General features: G+C 46.9%; 1 protein-coding gene across 1 annotated transcript; it reads right to left on the bottom strand.

The window, feature by feature from the left end:
* Window positions 1–8,568: 8,568 nt before the first annotated feature.
* Adm2 (adrenomedullin 2) lies at window positions 8,569–10,332 on the bottom strand. Its single transcript, XM_051159421.1, has 2 exons — window positions 9,860–10,332; window positions 8,569–9,177 (listed from the first exon to the last, which is right to left on the bottom strand). The coding sequence occupies exons 1-2, from the start codon at window positions 9,970–9,972 to the stop codon at window positions 8,835–8,837; spliced, it is 456 nt and encodes a 151-aa protein (XP_051015378.1). The 5' UTR covers window positions 9,973–10,332; the 3' UTR covers window positions 8,569–8,834.
* Between the last annotated feature and the right edge of the window lie 7,856 nt (window positions 10,333–18,188).

The following is an 18,188-nucleotide window of genomic DNA, read 5'->3' as shown; positions in this document are numbered from 1 at the left end:
GTTTAGTTGACTTTCGACAGTGAGGCTCAGAGTCGCCTGGTGCCAGTCCAGCTAGCGCTGTCTCTATGGAGTTCAATGTACTGCAATGGCTGTGAGAGAGGGAGCCAGACGCAGCCTCCTCACTCTCTCTGCTCTGTAACCTGTTCTGATTTTTTTTTTTTCTTCCATGAAGGGGCCATTGATAATTAGTTATTCCTGCTATTGGGGAAAAATAAAAATAAAAAAATCCCCCACCCCCCCTTTTTTGTTTTGTTTTGTTTTGTTTTTTGTTTTTTGAGACAGGTTTTTTCTACATAGCCCTGGCTGTCCTGGACTCTCTTTGTAGACCAGGCTGACCTCAGTCTCACAGAGATCTGCCTGCCTCTCTCTGCCTCCATAGTGCTGGGATTAAAGGCGTGTGCCACCACCTCCTGTCTGTGCCTTAAGTTTTTGAAGCCAGTTTAGGGGGACCCTTTGAGTGTTAATACAGACAGTGATTTGAAATGAGATAAGAATGAAAACCCGGTTCAGACTTTGCCAGGCGGTTCATTGTCAGCATATTTAAAGTACAATACAGTTTGGGAAGAGGTTTCCAGGCAATAATTAATTCAGTAATTCCAGTTCCAGGTGCACAGTAAAGCTTAGGCGTGACTACATAGGAAGTCTTTTACACACAACTACATGTGACCGCAAGGGCGGGGGCGGGCTTTATAGCTAAAAGGCCTAGGAACTAGCGTGGTTCTATGTGGCCAATAGCATGGAGTCAGCAGGCCAGAGAACACATGTGACATCTCTGCTAAGGATGGGTAACGGTCTGGGGAGGAAGAGTCTGGGATAATCATCCTGGATTATTTTCCACTAAATAAAATGCAGGTAAATTATTTGCTCCACAGTGTAAATAACTGGCAGGTCGCGTTAACATGTTACTCAGGACCTATCGATAACTGTCCAAAATATTTCCTTTCTAAGAATTTTCTGAGCCGGACAGTGGTGGCACACGCCTTTAATCCCAGCACTCGGGAGGCAGAGGCAGGCAAATCGCTGTGAGTTCGAGGCCAGCCTGGTCTACAAAGTGAGTCCAGGATGGCCAAGGCTACACAGAGAAACCCTGTCTCGAAAAACCAAAAAAGAAAAAAAAAACAAAAACAAAATTAACTTAGAGATATACCTAAAGCTGTAAAATCCTAATCCTATAAAAGCCACTAACTTGTTATAAACTGTTAAAAGATAAGACATGCAAATTAATGATCAATTACCTTCCTCCTCCTTCTTTCTTTTGAAACAGGGTTTCTCTTTGTAATAATCCTGGCTGTCCTGAACTCATTTTGTAGACCAGGCTGGCCTGGAACTTACAGAGATCCACCTGCCTCTACTTCCCGAGTGCTAGGATCAAAGGCATGTGCCACCATGCCCAGCAGTCAGTCATCTTTTTATTTTTACTCTTAACAGTTTATTTATTGTTCTTTTATGTGCATTGGTGTTTTGCCTACATGTGTGTCTGTGTGAGAATGTCAGATCCCCTGGAATTGGAGTTACAGACAGTTGTGAGCTGCCATGTGGGTGCTGGGAATTGAACCCAGCCAGAAGAGCAGCTGGTGCTCTTAACCGTTGAGCCATCTCTCCAGCCCAATCATCTAAATGAGCAATTTTTTGTTTTTTTCTTTAATTTAAAAAAATATATATTTATTCATGTATTTTATGTATATGAGCATCAGATCCCATTACAGATGGTTGTGAGCCACCATGTGATTGCTGGGAATTGAACTCAGGACCTCTGGAAGAGCAGGCAGCACTCTTAACCTCTGAGCCATCTCTCCAGCCCCTTGTTTTTGTTTTTTCAAGATAGGGTTTTTCTGTGCAGTCCTGGCTGTTCTGGAATTCACTCTGTAGATCAGGCTGGACTCAAACTCAGAGATCCACCTGCTTCTGCCTCCTGAGTGCTGGGATTAAAGGCATACGCTGCCACCATGTGGCCCTAACTTTAAGTTAAAAACAATTAAAAAAAAAAAAAAAAAGATAATGCTTTTTTCTGCTACCCACAAGCATTTGCCCTAAAGGAGACTTTTATTCTCCTGGCTCAATTGTCATTTCAGAGGCTTACTGCCTCCTTCTGCTAACCTAGGCCTAGTCCTAGAAGCTTCTAGCCTCCATACAATCTTACCGGGGTCTAGAATGTTTTCAGCTCTGAGACTTACTGCTTAATAAGGTCACCCTTACTTGTTCTTTCTGAGCTCGGGGCTGGCTGGTTCAGCTCAGCTATTCTGGCTCAAACTCCTCTCCCAGCTGACTTATTCAATCTGGCTTCTCTCTCAGCCCAAAATTGCTCTGCTTGGCTGCAAACTAACTCAGCAACCTGCTCTAATCTTCTGGCTTCTTCTCATTTTCTGGATCATTTCATCTTTACCTGACTTCTCTCTCTCTCTGCAACCCATCTCTCTATTACTGTCCTGATAAAGCTGCCTTCACTCTCTATAAAACTGCCTCTTAAGTAGCTTCCCTTTCCTCTCTTCTCATGAGGGTTGGGCATAACCTATTCTTTCAAATCTCTGATTCATCACCTTTTCTGCCACTCAATTAGACATCACTTTCAAACATGGGTGCTTTCTTCTACGAACTAACTTTACCTTCGTTTGGGATTAAAGGCATATACCACCACGCCTGGACCTAAGCTTTTCTTTACCTGATACTTGCTCTATACCAGGGTGGCCTTGAACTCAGATCTGTTTGCCCCTGTCTCCTGGATTAAAGGCATGTTTGTATTCCAGCCAGATCACATAGACCTGGAAGGTCTTTGGATGTGATCTCTTGCTAGAACAGTCATGTTCTGAATAAACACTCTTCTACAGAGACATAATCTAAAGTAAATGTTAAATAAAAAGAAAGATCCCAATATTGTAACATGGAGGTAAGGTTATGCTCATGTATTTTCAGAAAATGAACAAAGTCCTAGATGGCTCCTAAATCAATGCATCCAGCCAGGACATCCAGAGACCATGAGACAAATGAAACATCTGAAGGCAGATGGCAAACCCATCAAAAGGAGATTGTCCCCAAAGGGAGAGTAAGCTGATAATTTGGGGGAGACATCAAGACTTTAACTCATCAAGCTGAGACTTGGGGAAAACAAAAAAGACTAACCCCAAAATGATGCTGTTATGTTTAATGACCATGTTGCATGCTAATTCTTTTTTGTTTTATTTTGTTTTTTGAGACAGGGTTTCTCTGTGTAATAGCCCTGGCTGTCCTGGAACTCTCTTTGTAGACCAGTCTGTCTTTGATCTCACAGAGATCCTCCTGCCTCTGCCTTCCAAGTGCTAGGATTAAAGGTGTGCACCACCACTGCCAGCTGCATGGTACTTCTTTTTGTTTGGTTGGTTTTTTTGGGGGGGAGGTTGTTGTTCTGTTTTGTTTTGTTTTTGTTTTTGCTTTTCAAGACAGGGTTTTTCTGTGTAGCCTTGGCTGTGTGGGACTCACTTTGTAGACCAGGCTGGCCTTAAACTCACAGAGATCCACCTGCCTCTGCCTCCCAAGTGCTGGGATTAAAGGCGTGCAGCATCACACCTGGCTACATGTTAATTCTTGTCAATGCAGAATTCAAAAGTTGTGGTTTTTTTGGTCAGGAGAAATAAAAGACACATGTAAGCTAGGAGACAGTATGCTATTGATTTGCCATTGTAAGGATTATTTATAAGACTTTTTGTGGAATAGGCTGTATCACACCCATTTTGCTCACGGCAAAAACATTAGTAGAAATCAATCAAGAAATGGATAAACTGAGGATGGCTTTCCCCTTTTCTCCGTTAGCTGGTATGCGTTTGTATATTAATTGGGCTAGCTATAAAGGCAGTGCATTCAACCTTGACCTCTATTACGGCCGCTATTTTTTCTTTAAGGAAAATTAAAAGGGAGGAGATGTTGTGTGCACGGAAGTCCTCGTACTCTCAGAGAAGCACTAAGAAAACCAGGGGTGTTAACCACACAGGGGTGTCTCCTCAATGGAGGAGATAAAATCCAAGTACCTACATTCCATCGAGAAAGCTGAGAGTGCATTTTGTTAAGGACCTGGAGACCTTTCTGCTATCTGTGCAGACAGACTTCACCCACTTTTTGCTATAGAGGCAGGCCTCACCCAAATTCTCTAGGATGATTATCCCAGACTCTTCCTCCCTAGACCGTTACCCATCCTTAGCAGAGATGTCACATGTGTTCTCTGGCCTGCTGACTCCATGCTATCGGCCACATAGAACCACGCTAGATTCTAGGCCTTTTAGCTATAAAGCCCGCCCCCGCCCTTGCGGTCACATGTAGTTCTGTGTAAAAGACTTCCTTTATTATCACTCTTAAGCTTTTTTTATTTTAAGATTTACTTATTTATTTAATGTATATGAATGCTCTATCTGCATGGACATTTGCATGTCAGAAGAAGGCATCAGATCACATTATAGATGGTCGTGAGCCACCATACAGTTGCTGGGAATTGAACTCAGGACCTCTGGAAGAGCAGCCGCTGCGCCATCTCTCCAGCACCACATCTTAAGCTTTATTGTGCACCTGGAATTGAACTAATTGGACTGATTGCTGCTTGGAAACCTCTTCCCAAATTGTAATTTTTTTTTTAACAATGTTTTTAAGTATGCTGACAAAGAGCCACCTGACAAAGTCCAAACCAGGTTTTTATTCTTTTGTTTCGTTTTGGTTTTGGTTTTTGGAGACAGGTTTTCTCTGTGTAATCCTAGCTGTCCTGGAATTCACCCTGTAGATCAGGCTGGCCTTAAACTCAGAGATCTGCCTGCCTCTGCCTCCCGAATGCTGGGATCAAAGGCTTGTGTCACCACTACTCTGTCCAGCTTTTCATTCTTAAAAAAAAAAAAAAAAAAGATTATTTATTTACTTTGTAAAATATTCTGCCTGCATATGTGCCTGCAGGCCAGAAGAGGGCACCAGATCTCATTGTGGATGGTTACAAATTAGCGTATGGTTGCTGGGAATTGAACTCAGGACCTTTGGTAGAACAGCCAGTGCTCTTAACCTCCGAGCCATCTCTCCAGGCCCGGTTTTTTCATTCTTATCTCTTTGCAGATTACTCTCTGCATTGGCACTGGCAGGGTCCCCTCACCCCTAGGCTTTAAACACCTCCACGCCTGAGGTTGGCTCTTCGGTCCTCTACTCACAGGCGTGCAACTTTGAGCCCTACTCTCAAGCACCTGATTCCCCACAACTTATCCCCGGAAGAAAAAGCTTGTGGAAAAGTCTCTGTGAATGATAGGTGAGCAGAAGAGAGTATATAGGCTGGGGACGCTGCTCGCTGCTGCAAAAATGAGGGGCAAGGAAGAGAGAGAGTCATAGTTGTTAAAATGATAATGAAGACTTTATTTAAGAGTGCCATAATTGGGGAGTGAGACCCAGTATGATCAAGACGGGTGGGGATTTACTGCCAGTGAACACAGTGGTCACTGGGTAGGAAGTTGCTGAGTCATCAGGCATAGGAGGATTCTTACTGAGATGGCTTCATTGAATTCTCCCCTGCCCGGGGTGGGTGGGGGCAACCCCCACTGGGTTTCTCTGTGTAGCCCCAGCTGTCCTGGAACTCACGCTGTAGACCAGGCTGGCCTCTAGCTCAGAGATCTGCCTGCCTCTGCTTCTGAGTGCTGGAATTAAAGGCATATGTACTATCGCAGGCCAACTTCGCCTTCACTGGATTCTTGCTGGAAGCAGGTAGGGTGACCAGATACCAGGGTAGAAGCCTGGCTTCTCCACAACTTGATTTAGGGATTTTGTTTTTGCAGTAGTGGGCAAAGGCATCAGAGAAGCTAGGCAAGTGTTTTACCATGACCTCAGGGCAGCCTGTCTGAGGTCTGGCCAAGAAGGGTGCTGGGCTTTTGGGCAAAAGGGGTCACAGAGACCAGGACTTAAGCCACATGGATACTCTTATGAGGTTCCAGCAGGGACCCAGCAGACAAAAGCAACTTGCCTGGATAGTGACATGCTTGAAGCAGGAAAGAGGTACTGTAAGGGTGATAGTCCTAAGTTAGAAGCCAGCTCTGTGGGTTCTCCATGTAGCTGCGCTGTTTCGCCAGCAACCCCTTCACAAGTTAAAAGGTAGATTGCGACTAGCCTTTTCTTATCTACCCTCCATCTCTTCCTAGTGAAAATCAGCCCTAGGAGGGTCGGACTGGTCTTTCCAGTGTATTCTGTGTGTTCCATGCTCAGTAAATACTGGCCAGGATGAGAGTGAGGGTTTCCTGAAGAAGCCTAGAGTCATGACCTTCAAAGCAATGGAGGGTGGGCACCCGAATCCGAATAGCCTTTTGAGGACAGTACAACGTTTAAGTGTGAAAACAGCTAGAGGGTGGCCTTGGGGGGTGGGGTGGGGAGGGCTGCACTGCCACTGAACCTCTGCATGGGGGCATCGAGAGGTAGTCAAGGGTAGCCAAGCGCTGTGTGGGGCTGGCATCATACCAGAGACAAGGGTCATAACTGGCAACCTCCTGACACTGCACAAGATGCCACAGTCCTCCCCCATCACAGCAAAGTTCTGGGCCTCGGGGGGGGGGGCGGGGGCTTGACCACTCATGGGGTTCTAGAGCTCAATCTACAGCAGGTCTAGGACGATATCAGTGAAAAGAGGTTTAGGGGCTGACAAATACGCTCCTGAAGGAGAATTTAATCTTGTGCTGAAGAAACAGACCACCACAGGCTTAAGTGAAGTGCAAGGTTGGACCTTGCCCGGGATCCAGGGTACCTAAGAGGGTTCTGGCAAATCTGTTTCTGTCTGCCCTCAGCTTGTTCTTGCCTCCTCTCCTTTTACTCCAGGACCTCTAGGCTCCTCAGCACACCACCTCCCATTACAGTTCCTGTTCCGGCCTCTTTGTGCACTGGGGTTTCTATTCTAGCAATGCGGGGGGGGGGGGGTTGGGTGGGGGGGGGGGGAAACAAGGCTGAACTGTGCCCATGGGGCTTGTTTTGGGAGGAAATTGAGTTACCGGAATCAAACAAATCTAATAAGTATAAGGGGATGGGGGCCTAGGGGAGGAGTTTGAGGATGTTCCTAACTGGGGGACGTCTCTGGTCACTGAAAGGTAGGCCTGACTCTTGAGCATGAGTGTGAATACTGTAGTCACTGGGGCACGTCGCTGACCTCAGTGTGGCTGCCTATAGATCTGGAGTAATGAAGTGCTCCTATCAGGGAGGCTGCGCGGGTGACACTGGAAAGCACACACAAGTACTATTGGTACTTGCTAAGGAACAAACAACTCTTTTGGAACTCTGTGCTCTGACAGGACAGCTGTAAGGTCTAGGTGAAATAACATGTGCAAGGACCTTGTACCAAGAACCCTGTTCCTAGGTGCTCTCTCTTTTAACAGAGCCTTTGTAACAGAGGCTGGTCTTGAACCTGTGATTGTGGTGTGTTTGGTTCTCCTCTTGATTGTCATTTGTGGCCCATCTCCCCTTCTTGGAGTCTTGGCTGGGAACAAAGGAATAAGCCTGTCAGACAGACCCTGCTGTCCCTACTCCTGGTCCTGCTGGCTGGATGTCCTCACAGGACAGGGGAGGGTAAGATGCAGAGATGCAGAGGCAGCTTGTTTAAATACATCCAGTTTTCCTGAGGTAGGTTTGGGTCCATTTCCCGCCTCTCCCCCCAATTTGGGGTAGTTTTGTTGGTGTTGATAGGGGGTCTTTTTTTTAAAGACTTATTTATTTATTATTACGTATACAGTGGCTCTGCCTGCATGTACACCTGCAGGCCAGAAGAGGGCATCAGGTCTCATTACAGATGGTTGTGAGTCACCATATGATTGCTGGGAATTAAAACTCAGGACCTCTGGAATAGCAGTCAGTGCTCTTAACCTCTCCAGCCCGTTGATTGGGTTTTTGAAACAAGGTCTTGCTATACAGCCTAAGCTGGGCATGAACTTGTCAGTCTCCTGCCTCAGTCTCCAGAGGGCTGAGACTACAGGTCTATGGCACCACCTTTTGCTCAGGGCTAGGTCGTCACACTAAGCCTTTTTGAGATGGGGCACTTTGTCATATCCCCTGCCCTGGGCTGAGGATGAAAAGGGTAGATTCTACAGACATTTATCCCAGAAGGTCCCAGGAGTCTCCCTTACCATATTCCCCCAGGCTATAGGTTGGCAACAGGAGGTCTCTTTTCTGACTCTGACCCTCGGGACCACAACATATTGCTTTTTTCTGCCCCCTCTTGCCTCAGGACACAAAAGGAAACATCATCGTTCTAGATTGGGTACAGAGGATAAATTGCAGGAGAGAGTGGCCACAGCTTTAGCCCACAGCCAGGCTTTAATTCCCAGTGGGTAGGGGGTCAGGGAGTCCCAAGGGCGCCTCTAGCCTTTCTCCTGATTGTTCATTGCTCTGTTTCTTTAGGCGCACACTCATTCTTTCTTTCTTTTTTTTCTTTTTTTTTTTTTTTCTTTTTTTTTTGGTTTTTCGAGACAGGGTTTCTCTGTGTAGCCTTGGCCATCCTGGACTCACTTTGTAGACCAGGCTGGCCTCGAACTCACAGCGATCCGCCTGCCTCTGCCTCCCGAGTGCTGGGATTAAAGGCGTGTGCCACCATGCCCGGCTCGCACACTCATTCTTTCAAGTTCTTTGCAGCATGTGGTGCCGTCAGCATTTCTTCCAAGCACCTGTACCCTGAGTGTGCACAGTTCCGGCATGCACAAGCCCCTGTCAGTGCCAATTCTACAGCCTAGATCCACGTATCCTTATAGGTTTATGATATCCAAAGCCACAAGGAACTGCTTGCCAGCAGGAGCCCCAGACAACCGGGCCAGGGTGTGGAGCTCAGCTGCAGCTCTGGGACAGCACTCCAGGAGGTGGACCATCGAGGACCCGCCTCAGCCATAACTATGGGGGCTGCTGGGATCCATAGGCGCCGAGTCCCGACGGCCAGCTGGCCGGACAAGCTGCCACAGCCGGTGGCTGAGATTCTGGACTTGACATGTGCCCAGTACACAGCCCACCCGCATAAGCTGGGCATGGGGTCTTCGGGGTCTCAGGTGTCGCTGGGGACCTGCGTGTCCGTGTCGTGAACCACCACCCTGAGGCAGATGAACCATGCCAAGGGCCAGGTTGCCCCTTCCCTGTGGATGGGGAGCGTGACGAAGCTTCCTGACTACCGGCCAGAGTGAAAGGTGTCCAGGCTGCAGGCCACTGGAAGGAATCTTGGCAGGGGACTCTCTGCAGAATGGCGGGGAGAGAAGATGGAAACTCAGTGGCCTAGTATAGTAGTGTAGCCTTCCAAAAGCCCTTAAACCCAGCTACTTCTCCTTTACACAGTCTGAGGGCACTGACAGGGGAAGCCCGCAGCTTCTCTAAAAACCTGGCCTAGGCCCAGGGGAAGCCCAAAGTTTGGTTTCCAACCCTGACTAGGAGGGGGAAGCCCACCACCATTCTGAGCTTACTGGCAGCTTGGCCATCTCAGTAGCCCAGGCCACATGTATACCATTAACAACACTATTCTGGACAAAGGTTCCCAGGGCTCTGTGGGCCATTGCTCTGCTCTCAGAATTCAGAAAGAGCCCCCCCTCCCCCTGCCCTCCCCCCCAGGGTTGTTCCCTTATGTGGTCAGAGGCCAGTAGGCCTGCATCTAGCCTACCTTCTTCCAGCAGACCTTTCGTTTAAGGGCTATTGTATGGGGGGGCCAGAGTTTGGCCGGGGGTGGGGGGGGAGATGGGGGGGGTCGGAGCGGGGAGTAGGGTGGGAATAAGTATCCCAAGTAAAAAGAAGCAAAGGAAGAAAAAGTCCTCTTGCCTTATTCAGGCAACACTGAAGGTAGGAGGGTGACCCTTGGTTTGGGAATTGAGCTCTAGAAAAGTTAGGTCCTCAGGAGGAAGCTGGTCCAACAAACCCTTGTACTCGCCTGGGTCTGGAGAACCTCAGTCCCTTGGCCAGGCTGCCAGACAGCGTGCCCGGGAGCAGGTAGAGAAGGCTGATGCAACCGAGGGTTACCGTGACCATCAGCAACTGGGCCATGGCGGGCTGGGCTGTAAAGGAAGAATGCGGTGAAACCGGCAAATGGGTTGCCAGAGGGCAACTCTGGCCTGGAGCCAACCCTCTTCGCCCACCAGTTGGGGAGCCCTTTTCAGCCCGCCGGGTAGGGGTCTCGGGAAGTAGGAAGGTCGGTTGGTACCGGGCGTCTGTTGTCTGTCGGGGATTTGGAGATTTGGAGACAGCAGGCGGGGCTGGGTCTTTTGGCAGTTCGCGGAGCGCGCAGCGGAACTTGTGGGTCAGGTTGTGGTCTCCTGGGTTATTTCGCCTTCTGGGGTCCAGAGGAAGATCAGCTTGGGAAGCACTTCCAGCGCTAAGTAGTCTTTGGAGTTGGAGGCGGGGCTCGCCGCTGATGGGGCGGGGCGTCCTTCACCCGGGTGGGCTGCCTTAGCCAAGCTCTCCTGGTAGCCAGTCCTGCCCAGCAGAAAGCAGTAGAGCCACAGGGGGTCACTTCAAGGGGCCCCATCCCTGCTGAGAAATGCTCAACAGCCGGCCAGAAACCCCAGGGGGGCTACCACACTTACTCCTAGCACCCTCTGGTGCGCAACAAAGTCTCAGAGACTAGTGGGGCCTAATGACCGACCAGGCAGAAAGGTGAGTGCAGGGGTAGAGTTGTGTTCAGACTCCAAAGGTATCCACCTGTCACCTCATGTCTTGGTTGCCCAGCATCCCCAGGAGATAATGGCAGATTCCTGCTGAGACAGGCGGTTCTTCGTTACCAAATATTGTAATACGATATTACCAAATATTCTAAGTACAAGGACCCCCCCCCCCCATCGCCATAGCAGTATTCTGGGTGACAGACTCATTCCTCTTTTTCTGCACACAGTATTTTCTGTATGTGTTACACACACACACACACACACACACACACGCACACGCACGCACAAGCAAGCAGTGTGTGTGTGTGTGTGAGCATATGGTTGGATATATTTGAATATGCAGATATTCTGTGAATTGCTTTTTTTTTTTTTAAAGCAGTCTTCCCCCCACCCCTCCCACTGGGGAGTGAACCCCACCAAGCACCTACCATTGAGCTACACATCCTCACTTACGTAATTTGTCTTCTATTTTGTTGAGGAAAGGGGTCTCCCTAAACTACCCAGGCTAGCCATGAATTCCCTCTATAACCCAGGGAGGAATTCAACCTGAAGTCTTCCTATCTCTGCCTTTTGAATAGCTGGATTACAAATCTGCACCATGAGCCCAACAATTGGCTTTTTTTAAAAAAAAATGCTTCTATATGTCTCCTTTTGCTTATTTTTTAAATTAATCTTTAGTGTATAAAAGTATGGATTTTATTATGAATGAAACATATTATTGTACTTAACTGATATTCACCCTCCATCAGTCCTTCGTTAATCTAAATTTCAGTGATTTTCAGATTTTCCACAACTAAAATATGTCAAATTGTTCTTCACAATGCTTGTGTCAATCCACCATCCATTCATAATGGATTTTTTTTTTTTCAAGACAGTGATTCTCTGTGTAGCCTTGGCTGTCCTGGACTCACTTTGTAGACCAGCTGGCCTCGAACTCACAGAGATCCACCTGCCTCTGCCTACTGAGTGCTGGGTATACAGGTGTGGACCACTGCACCAGGCTGGCTAGGTTCTGAGAACCATTGTAAGTATCGTCCAAGAGAATGAAGAGACAATGTGGCTGAGTGCAGTTTGCCACCTCCAAAGAGACTGCACGGAGGTGAGCAGAGGGTGCCTTTCAAAATACAAATACCATCATGTAATTCACCCACTAATTAGTATAAAATACATCCCGTGGATAAGGGCACTTGCTACCAAGTCTAATAACTTGAGTTTGATCCCCAGAACCCACACAGTGGAGAGAACTGACTCTTAGAAGCTATGCTATGATTCTACACACATTCCATGCCACACAAATATTTTTTTAAAAATTGTATTAATACTATTTTTGAAAAGTATCTCTTGTATTCAGAGTCTCAGCTTTGTATTCAAAGGGCCTCATGGCGAAGTATATAGTATGCCTTGAAGTCACTTAAGACTTAACCTGCAGGGCTGGATGGAGTGGTGCACACCTTTAATCCCAGCACTCAGGGAGGCTGAAGCAGGTGAATCTCTGTGAGTGGGAGGCCAGCCTGGTCTACAAAGCAAGTCCAAGACAGCAAGGATTCTATTAAGCAGAGAAACTCAGTCTTGAAAAACAAAACAAAACAAAACAACCAAACAAAAAACTTAACCTGCTATTCGACTGTGTACTCAGCCCTTTTTCTTTTTTCCTCTCTAAACTTATTTTTGAAATAGTGTCTCACCCTGTAGCCCTGTCTGCTGTCTGTCTGGAACTCACAGAGATCTGCCTCCAAAGTGCTGGGATTAAAAGCTCTTTTTGAGTTTAACCTGCCTTTAAAGAGCAATGTAACAAAGAGCATTAATATGTCTTGGATTTCCCATGCAATCAGATTTTACTGACTAAACTAGCACATAGCTTTAATCTTAAATTATATATTCTGATCCAGAGTCATTAGTGTATTTGCTGTTGTAATCATTTGCTGAAAATAGTCAACGGTTAAAAGCAACCTTATACAACGAATACCTACTGTAAGTGTTGCCAATATATGGAGTTTGCTTGCCACTTTTGTTTACTATTCTGTGCTAGGTGGGAACAGTAGTATAGTTTCTTCCTTGTAAAAACTCTTTACGAATTCTGTGAAGAGTGTCTCATTCCTTCCCCAGGTGATACTTTCTGTGCTGTTCAATAAATATGGAGCAAACTCCGGGGGCCACAAAAGCAAAGCCCTTTGTTAAGGACAGATGGAAGACACAAGAAGAGATATGGAGAATTCAAATGTGAGTTTACTCTTGGTCAAACTAATTCAAGAGGAAGTCTGCATTTTCATTCCTTAATGCATTTTAAAAAAGAAAAAAAAAAAGGCATTTAAATTCTATGCTTATCAACGTTTGGGTTTCGGCCTGTCTGTTTGTTCTGCTCCTTTCTCCCCCCACTGTGGTCCCACGCTCACCCCTATAAAATGCATCATCTGATATCAATTGTCTACAACTGTCCATGTGGCCTTCCGGGGTGACCCTAGCACCTTTTAAATTTACCTTTAGTTGCAGAAGCTGCCTTTGGGAATAATGTGCAGGCTGGCAGGGGCCCCAGCACTTCTGGCTATTTTTTGTTTGTATGGTTGGTTGGGTGGTTGGCTTTTGTTACTGTTTTGAAACAGAATCTTACTATGTAGCCCTGGGTGGCCTGTTACTCCTCATGTAGATCAAGATGGCTTCAAACTCATAGAAACTCACCTGCTTCTGACTCCCATATGCCGGGAATGAAGGCATGTGCCATCATGCCCAACCTGTCCTATAAGGTTTTTTTTTTTTTTTTTAAATATTTAAAGTCTGTTTTTATTACACTTATTTATGTGTGTGTGGTGAGCCATAGCACACGTGTGGAGGTCAGAGAACAGCTGGCAGGAATCAACTCTTTCCTTCTACTGTGCAGGTCCTGGGGGTCAAACTCAGGTCATAAGGCTTGGTGGCAAGCACTTTTACCGGCTGTGCCATCTCACAGGCCCTTTATCAACTTTTAAAAATTATTTTATGCCAGGCATGGTGGTGCATGCCTTTAATCCCAGCACTTGGGAGGGGGCAGATCTCTGTGAGTTCAAGGCCAATCTGGTCTACAAAGTGAGTTCCAGGGCAGCCAAGGCTACACACAGAGAAACCCTGTCTCAAACAACAACAAAAATTTTAAAATTAAAAAAAAAAAAAAAAAATATATATATATATATATATTATGTATGTAGATGTTTTACTCACCTGTGTATCAGTGCCCTGCATGTATACCAGGTGCCCTCTGAGAGCAGAAGAGAGCATCATCACCCTGGAATTTGAGTTACAGAAGATTGTAAGGTGCCTTGTAGGTACTAAGAATTGAACCTGGATCCTCTGGAAGAGTGGCCAGTGAAGACAGAATGAGCCAGAAAATGAGAAAAGGTGAGAAGATTAGAGCAGATTGCTGAGTTAGTTTGAGGACAAGCAGAGAAATTCCAGGCCAATAGTGAAGATTAAATAAGCCAGCTGGGAGAGGAGTTTGAGCCAGAACAGCTGAGTTGAACCAGCCAGCCCAGAGCTCAGAAAGAACAAGTAAGGGCAAGCTTATTAAGCAGTAAGTCTCAAAGGCTGAAAACATTCTAGGCCTAGGTTAGATTGCATGAAGGTTAGAAGCTTCCAGAACTAGGCCTAGGTTAGCAGAAGGAGGCAGTAAGCCTCCCAGGCAACAATTGAACAGGAGAATAAAAGCTACTTTTATAAGCTAGTGTCCTTAACTATTGAGCCATCTCTGTACCCCCATCAGAATTTGAATAAAAAATTACATTTATTTTATGTGCTAGTATGTGGGTATAAATATCCAAAAGTCAGATAACAACTTGTGGGAATCAGATATTTCCTCCACCATGTGGGTCCTGAGAACTCAAGGCAACATGTTTGGCAGCAAGCATTTTTGTCCCGTGAGTTCTCTGTCCCTCTGTCTCTGTCTCTCTCTCTCTATCTCTCTGTCTCCCTCTGTCTGTCTGTCTCTCCCCCCCCCCCTTTCCTCTTCTTCTTCTGAGACAGGGTCTTAGTATGTGTTATGTATCCAAAACTGGCTTGAATATGAGATTCTTCTGCCCCAGTCTCCCAAGTGTTGGGAATCCAGGAATGAACCAATACACAGAGATTCATGAGGTTTTCAATCTGGGGCAGGTGGAGGTCAGCCTTGGTGAGAGAGATGGGACTCCAGTTCCGTACGCTTTTCCTTTCAAACTCTGGCATGACAAAAGAATTGCTGCCCCAAGCCTCTGGCAGGTTAGGATATGGATCAGGTACGGCTAGCGATCAGGTAAGGCCAGCGATCAGGTAAGGCCAGCAATCAGGTAAGGCCAGGGCTAGCCTCCTTGACAGTTTTGGCCTGTCTGTTTATTCTGCTCCCTTTTCTCCCACTGTGGTCCCATGCTCACCTTATGATACATCATTTTCTGTCTACAACTGCCTGCGTGGCCGTCCTGGGAGACCCTAGCACCTTTTCAATTTACCTTTAATTTTATGAAGCTGGGCGTGGTGGTGCACGCCTACAATCCCAGCACTCGGGAGGCAGAGGCAGGCGGTCTCAAAAAACCAAACCAAACCAAAACAACAAAAACAAAAGCTCCTTATGCGGTGGTAACTGCCAACCATAAAATTATTTTTATTATATTTTTCAAGACAGGGTTTCTCTGTGTAGCCTTGGCTATCCTGGACTCACTTTGTAAAGCTTACTCACCTAGAACTCACAGAAGTCCACCTGCTTCTGCCTCCCAAATGCTGGGATTGTAGGCGTGCACCACCACGCCCAGCTTCATAAAAATGTTTTTTATTGCTACTTCCTAACTGTAATTTTGCTGCTGTTATAATTTGTAATGTAAATACCTGTGCCTTCCCATGGTCTTAGGCCACCCCTGTGCAAGGGCCACTGAATCCCCCTCATAGGGGTCACACCATCCCACAGGCTGCTTTGAAGACGTTTTCTTGGGGCAAAAACGTGGCAATTTCATCAAGAGATATTGTTTTAAGGTATCAGTTTGAGGCTTGGTACCTATGGCAAGGACTTTGAAAACAGGAAAAGACTGGGGGAACTGATACTGAGCATTGGGCAGTGTGTAGGGAGGTGGGAGAGGCAGGTGTCTCTGGAGGAAGGTGGTGTGGATGGGCAGGTTTGCAGTCTATCATATGATGAGTATACTTTTTCTTCCCCTAGGAGAAGCCAACTCAGGCCTTAGCTGGCCATCACCAAGACACAGGAAGTAGAATCCGAAATGGAGGATAATGAAGACCAAAACACTGCCTCTATATCAACAGGCTAGGTAGTATGTTTCAGGAGTGTCCATCCATTGCAAGCTAAGACCATTGTGCCACTGTGAGCCACTCTGCTCTATAGGGATGTCCATCCATCTCAAGTTGAGGCAGTTGTGTCATCATGGGTCACTGTGCCTTGTAAGGTCTGTAGGATATAGATGGTTAAGATAGTGCATAACTGGGTTAGACGTGAACACTGAAATACTGAGGCAGCAGTGTGCAAGATGACAGGCATTTGGATTTTTTCTCCCAAGACAGGGTTTCTCTCTGTAGCCTTGGTTGGTCGGGACTCTCTTTGTAGACCAGGCTGGCCTCGAACTCACAGAGATCCACCTGCCTCTGCCTCCTGAGTGCTGGGATTAAGGACATGTGCCACCAGGCATGCCTGGTGTAATGCCTAAGTGTAATGGTTGGGTAAAAGGATAGATGGAGGGAGCCTAAGGAGCTTATGGACTAAGAAGTGTTTTCTTGAAGGAGGCCTGAACTGGTTGAGCAAATGAACATCTGAGTCTACAAGTCCTTGGGGAGAAGCCAACAGCAGGTGACCTGGGAGATGCAGTGTCAGGGTACTCAGTTTAGTGGCAAGATACGTGAGGATAGATTGGAAAGAACCCTTGCCAGGATTGAAGTTTTGTTTTTTGTTTTTAGGTAAGAACCCTGGGCCCCCGGTGGCCATGGAGAGGAATGGGGTACAGGGTCCTTATAGTTTCTAGAAGAGCCAATGCCTGGGATTCAGGTACCACGTCAAACTTGCCAGTCACCATTCCTTCCCTTAGTGGCTTAGAGAGGAGTTTTAGTGATTGACAGAAGTCAACTCAAGGAAGTTCATACACAAATTATAAGCAGAAAGCATTTCACAGCCCACCTGGCTGTGGCCATGGAGAGTGAGGGCTCTGTTTCTGCACATAGAACGTTCCTGGAAAAGCCTTTCCCTCTTGCCCTTTCATATTTATTTATTTATTTATTTATTTATTTATTTATTTAGGTGTTTCGAGACAGGTTTCTCTGTGTAACAGTCCTGACTTTCCTGGACTCGCTTTGTAGACCAGGCTGGCCTCGAACGCACATCAATCCACCTGCCTCTGCCCGCCACCGCCTGGCTCTTATTTCTATTTACTTTTGTTTTTGTTTTTTCTTTTCTTTCTTTCCTTTTCTTTTTTCTTTCTTTCTTTTTTTTTTTTTTGGAGACAGGGTCTCTCTGTGTAGCCTTGACTGTCCTGGACTCACTCTGTAGACCAGGCTGGCCTCGAACTCACAGAGATCCACCTGCCTTTGCCTCCGGAGTGCTGAGATTAAAGGCATGCGCCACCACACCTGCCCATCTTCTATTTTTATTTTATTTTTTTCTCTGGCACTCGCTCTGTAGACTCAGAGATCTGCCTTTTGCCTGCCCTTGCTGGGATAAAAGGTGTGTGCCACCACTGCTGGGTACGACTCTTTTCCCTTACCCGTATGTCTGTACACCACGTTTAAGCAGTGCCCGCCGGCGGCCAGGAGAGGGCGACAGATCCCCGAGAACCAGAGTTTCAGCCGTAGGATGCTGGGACCCCAACTCAGGTTCTCTGGGGCGAGTAAGTGTCGGGAACTATTAAGCTATCTCTTTAGATAGGCTCTCACGCCAGGCCTGTTTTATTTATTTATTTATTTATGTTTTTCAAGACAGGGTTTCTCTGTCCTGGACTCTCTTTGTAGACCAGGCTGGCTTCGAACTCACAGAGATATGCCTGCCTCTGTCTCCCAAGTTTTTTTTTTTGGGGGGGGCGGGGTGTTTTCGAGACAGGGTTTCTCTGTGTAGCCTTGGCCGTCCTGGACTCACTTTGTAGACCAGGCTGGCCTCGAACTCATAGCTATCCGCCTGCCTCTGCCTCCCGAGTGCTGGGATTAAAGGCATGCGCCACCACGCCCGGCTCCTGTCTCCCAAGTTTATCTCCCTGAGATTATACACCTACAGCACCGACTGGACCTCTCATTCGTGAGTTTGGTTTCATTCCTTCTCCAGACCCTGCAGGTGGAGGGAACCGGATGCTAGTGGGTAGCCTGTCTTTCAGTTCCCACAGAAACTAAATTCATCTACAAACAAGCCCAGTCCTCCCGCTTTGATTTCCCTGGTCGAGGACCTTTGCCACTTTTGTTACCCATTCCTGTGTCACTTCGAGAGGCCTGGCTAACCCCCTGACCTCCAGGGTGATCCAACCTCCCCGGAAGGTGACCCATACTGGGACACGCCACAAATGATTTTTTTAGTGCAGGTGTTGGACATCCCACCCACGCAAGAAGGTAATATCTAGCGGCCCTCTTTGCACTGGGAACTTAAAAAAAAAAAAAAAGTCTGTAAAGTCTCTCCCTTGGCCA

This window comes from Acomys russatus, chromosome 17 (genome assembly GCF_903995435.1).
Source record: "Acomys russatus chromosome 17, mAcoRus1.1, whole genome shotgun sequence".
NCBI lineage: Eukaryota > Metazoa > Chordata > Mammalia > Rodentia > Muridae > Acomys > Acomys russatus.
The sequence above is the reverse complement of the archived record's forward strand: the minus strand, read 5'-3'. Positions and strand labels throughout refer to the sequence as shown.

Bases quoted from the DNA above. Each gene is read 5' to 3' on its own strand.
- Adm2 (XM_051159421.1), bottom strand. From the start codon at position 9,972: ATGGCCCAGTTGCTGATGGTCACGGTAACCCTCGGTTGCATCAGCCTT. The intron at 9,178-9,859 runs GCGAGTACAAGG...GCCATTCTGCAG, and splicing joins CTGAGGTTCTCCAGACCCAG to AGAGTCCCCTGCCAAGATTC.